The following is a 4,780-nucleotide window of genomic DNA, read 5'->3' on the forward strand; positions in this document are numbered from 1 at the left end:
AGATTTTAAATAATAACATTTTTATATATAATGTTAAATCTATATAAATATAAATAATATTAATAATAATTGGATAAATAGATTTTAATTTTGGTTTACAAAATATATTAATAATATTTAAATTTGTCCATGTATAATTTTTTAATCAAATATTGTATTTATCTATATTCATAAATCCAAAATTGAAATAAATGTATGATAATTCCAAACCCACTCATTCTAATTTCTAATAATATATACAAATCCTAAATATCCGACAATTTAATTTTCTACACTAATAAAACTCCAAATAAATTAAAATTAAAATAATAATTTTATTTTCTGCATTAATAAAATTCCATATAACTTTTAATTGAAAAATCCACAAAGAAAACAATCTACAACCCAAACCTCACTGCAACAAGTAAAATCATAGTATTATTATCAAAATTACTCAATATCAAACCAACACTAATTAACACATATTATTTCACTGTAACACTAAATCACACTTATCACCTATCTTTCTCTGTAATAAAAAAACCTGAAAACCTTAAATTATCCGTATAATAGATTATTAAATAAATTAAGAAAGCTACCGGGCACTAAGTTGCTATCACAAACCTTCTATGTAAAAGATTCCATGAAGTCGTCTATAAAATCGGAAAAGATAAGCTTGCCGCACCTGCTTGCGAACTTTCATGGGGATGCGATGTCTGGTAGACAACCATGAAGTTCTCCAGTCTCCATCCCCAGCACGACGTACGTGAGACTCTCAACGGAGGCCACTGGTTTATTCGTACACAAACCTTTACAGACCTCCCTTCGTGCACTTTTGTAAAATTCCAGCGGCATTCGTGACCTCCCCACAGTGGGTCGTCTGGATCTGCAGAGACGTAGCCATCCCGGTGGAAGTATCGCCGCATAGGATGAAGCCCGCGCCAATATGGATCACAGTTCACCCAGTAATTCCCTGCTTCCTGCAATAAATTCATTTCGGTCAGTATGTCATTTGCCGGTTTCCTTACACATGCACCAGGAATAAAAATTCATTCCTATGAATGGTTTTGGTACGAAAATTGAGTTAAGAAAAAACCTAATTGGATGTACACAATGTTTATAATATCCCTTTCGTATAGGCGTACCCTTTTGTACCAGAAATTCCAGGTGTATGAGCACAGATCGTCGGCCGTGATTCGTATCTGCGATTACATTCACACGATATATCGATATGAATCGAAGATAATATTTTAACTCTGCAGATTACTTACTAATACCTAGGGTTTCATCTGATTGTCCGCTGCCGTTTTCAAATTAGGGTTCTCAATTACCGTCTGCTCCATTGTAAATTTGGGCTTTTAATGAATGCGATCTAGTTCTTGAAATAAAAATTGTTGGTAATGTAAAACAATTTACCCGGCGTCCTTCTTCAATAGAGAGGCAATAGGCTGTAATTCTTGGTTCAATCTGATGCACAAAAGTTGTTCTCACTGTAAATTTGTCTTTCCAAAGCTCTCGGCAATGTTTTGCCCACAAAAAGTCGGATTCGGCCACAGATTTCCACTTGGTGGAGACTGATACACTCCTAGCCAAGCTCGCAACATCCAGCAGTGACAACACTAGAACAAATATATCGACGCAAAGCCATTCGGATGGATCACCACGAAAGTCGTCCATCATTCCTCCAAATACTTCCTTATAGCTTCAAGATTTAATAGCTTCAAACTTGTATATATATTCAGTCGATAATTCAGCTTGCTGCCATATATACACTAACATAAATACGCATATCTATTAATTTAAAACCTGGATAATTGCCTTTCCTACACTGAATTATGCAAACTGGAATGGGAAAGTTACCTTTTCTATTCAGGCCTCTGCCGTTGTAACCTGTAAGAACGCCTTGAGAGGAGCTTTCAAGCACCCCAGTATACCGTACATTGAACCCCAGCCTCTCCTCTTTTTCTTCTCCTATATCCAGAGACAATTGATGAGTTTCCTCCGCTGTCTGATATAGATGTAACCGACTGGTTTCGAACAAGTTGCCAAATTGAGTGGTGTCATATCAATGTAATGAGGCCCACGTAGACTTTGGTCAATTTATATTCCCAGTTCACACAAGTGGCAAAATAAGTTGGCCCTACATTAACACTTTTATCGTCCAAATCCCTATCGACCACTTCAGAAACACCTTGCAAATTGCTTCAAATCATTTCCACCCTGCCTTTCCACATCATTCCAACCATGCCATGCATATCTTTACTTCTTTAAGCGTATTATTTTTGTATTTCATGTCTTGACAAATGAACTAATACATGACTTACCTACCTCGAATATGTATATCTATATATGAGAAATTAGGCGTGGTTATTCATACCTTCAGCCAAACAGCGGAACTTTCAGGAGAGTAAGTAGAATAACAATAATAATGTAAACAAATAGTTTAATTGGTTACTCTAAATTAGAAAAATGAGATATTTATATATTATGTTTATTTAATCATTAAAGGCACCGAATAAATGTTTTCCAAAAACCCTTATCCTCTCCTTATAGCTCGAGATTTGAGTATAAGAGATATAGCCCCTGCTACTTAATATAAGTTCATAAACATAGAAATCAAAGGATCCTTAGAAGTTAGTGAAACACTCAATCTACAATAGGTCTCATTAGAATCTGAGGGTTGTGAAATTTGTATATCGTAGACCTACAAATATCTATGAATAAGGCGATTATGGGTATTATTTCTTTCACATCATTAAAATATGTGCTGATTGTTGATGATATGCGTTTATGTCTGATATAAAAACACCCAACTGAGAAGAGAATGCTTGGATATGCGTTCGTGTGTGATATAAAAACACCCAACTTAGAAGAGAATGCTTTCACGTTTTTAACCTGTTACAAAACATGTCCGACATGCATGGTCCTTATTTTAGAGTCTTTAGTGGTTCTTTCTGCTGTCGCTCAAGATCGTGGTTCTATAAATGTGTTTCTTGAAATGAAGAAAGAGAATACAATAATGGTTGGTAATATTGGTTTTTAATTGATTTAATTGAATCTGTTTTTTTTTAATGTTTTTTTTTATTAGAAATTATTAAAGGTAATATAAACAAACTTCCAACTTATATTAAAACCGGTATGAAAAATTGGTAAGAATATTCTATATAGTCGTAAGAGTTGCACTGATCTTAAAAGACAATAGGTCAAAGCAACCTGGATTCGTCGCTACGAGGAGCAGGAATATCGACTTTACAATAGTTGTGAATTTAAGTAAAATAAATATGGTTTTCCTAACATTGGGGATACAGAAGAATACATGGTGCCATGCGCAATCTTCATCAAATAAACATCAATGCTGGAGCACCACTTAAAAGTTGCTGAGGATGAGAGTATCAACAACAATTAGGAATTTATGATGGAAATAATACATTTTGATAAATCATATACATGACGAGATATATGTTATTATTGTACAAAAATATATATTATAAATTTTGAAGGTAAACAACTTCATTTAAAATTGATTTTATAAAACAAGTTTAACAATTAGGTCTTAGTGAATTAAATATACATTTAAGAAATTTAAAGTACAATATATGGTGTTTACATATACATTTAAAATATAACGTATATATTTAAAATATAACATTTACAATAGGTAAAGGGTTCATATTATTCAAAACAAAGTGAGATAAAAATCAGCCAATATTTATCTATCTGTGATTATAATATGGTTCATATGTGATTGCAATTTACAATACTTATAATAAGAAAAATCTTCGATATTATTCAAGGCAAAGCCAGGTAAGCAAGATATTAGTATTTACAACAGGCAAGAACTCAAGATACTAGTATTTACAATAGGCAAGAACTCAAGATAATAATATTTACAATAGATTAAGGTATCATATGAATAAATATAGAAACATAGAAAAAGAAGTTTATTTTTTATAATAATTTGGTTTCCATCAATAATCAAGATAATGACATCTATGATGAATAGATAAATTATATCATTCATGGCCAAGAATGTGAGAAGAAGCATATTCATAATGTTGTTTCTATCTCTAGTGTAAACCACACAATCATTGAATGTCAAGCAAGTAATTGAAAAATGATATCTAATTATTAGTGAAAATCACAATTGCATTATTCATGATAAATATAGTAACAATAAAGTTGTATGAAGAGTGACCGAAAAATAATTATATCTTTCTTTGCCAATGGAATTCCTCATGTCTTGAAATTCTCTTAGATTATTAGTACCATTACAACCACGTTTATTAATGTGATTGATGTACCCCCATAGGTGTCTTTCAAGCACACTTACAACCACATTAGTAAATCTGGTTGATATAGACAACGATCAATAATTATTAAGTGTATAATGTAAAAGTATCTATTAAAAATTAACTATTTATAATTGTTAATAATGATATAAATAATAACAACCACACATCTATATATATAATAACAATTACATTTCAAACTATATCATAATTAACATAATCTAATAGTAATAATATATGGTTATCATTAATAATATTTATTTACTTTTCACCATTGTTTTATATATATATATATACACTATAATATATATATATAGATATATGCTAAAATACAATAATATATACTTAATAAAAACAATAATAATTATATCACAGTAATATAATAATAGTAATATCTTATTATTATAACAATATTATTGTATATTAAAAATATTGAATATATATGGTATACTAAACTGAAATTATATGTACTATAATTATTGTAATATTATTACTAACATAAATATTGGCTT

General features: G+C 30.7%; 1 protein-coding gene across 1 annotated transcript; it reads right to left on the reverse strand.

Moving 5' to 3' along the window:
• Positions 1-496: 496 nt before the first annotated feature.
• Positions 497-1,958, reverse strand: LOC149140821 (uncharacterized). The gene is made up of 4 exons (XM_089449765.1): positions 1,840-1,958; positions 1,396-1,670; positions 1,125-1,181; positions 497-959 (listed from the first exon to the last, which is right to left on the reverse strand). Exons 2-4 carry the CDS (start codon positions 1,657-1,659, stop codon positions 633-635), a joined length of 648 nt encoding a protein of 215 aa, XP_089305891.1. The 5' UTR covers positions 1,660-1,670; positions 1,840-1,958; the 3' UTR covers positions 497-632.
• Positions 1,959-4,780: the final 2,822 nt, after the last annotated feature.

This window comes from Pinus tabuliformis, chromosome X (genome assembly GCF_031772625.1).
Source record: "Pinus tabuliformis cultivar Carrire ecotype Pingquan chromosome X, CPIR1, whole genome shotgun sequence".
NCBI classification, from domain to species: Eukaryota; Viridiplantae; Streptophyta; class Pinopsida; order Pinales; family Pinaceae; genus Pinus; species Pinus tabuliformis.

Bases quoted from the DNA above. Each gene is read 5' to 3' on its own strand.
- LOC149140821 (XM_089449765.1), bottom strand. From the start codon at position 1,659: ATGATGGACGACTTTCGTGGTGATCCATCCGAATGGCTTTGCGTCGAT. The intron at 1,182-1,395 runs GTAAATTGTTTT...ATGTAATCGCAG, and splicing joins CTATTGAAGAAGGACGCCGG to ATACGAATCACGGCCGACGA. The intron at 960-1,124 runs GTACGCCTATAC...AATTTATTGCAG, and splicing joins GGAATTTCTGGTACAAAAGG to GAAGCAGGGAATTACTGGGT.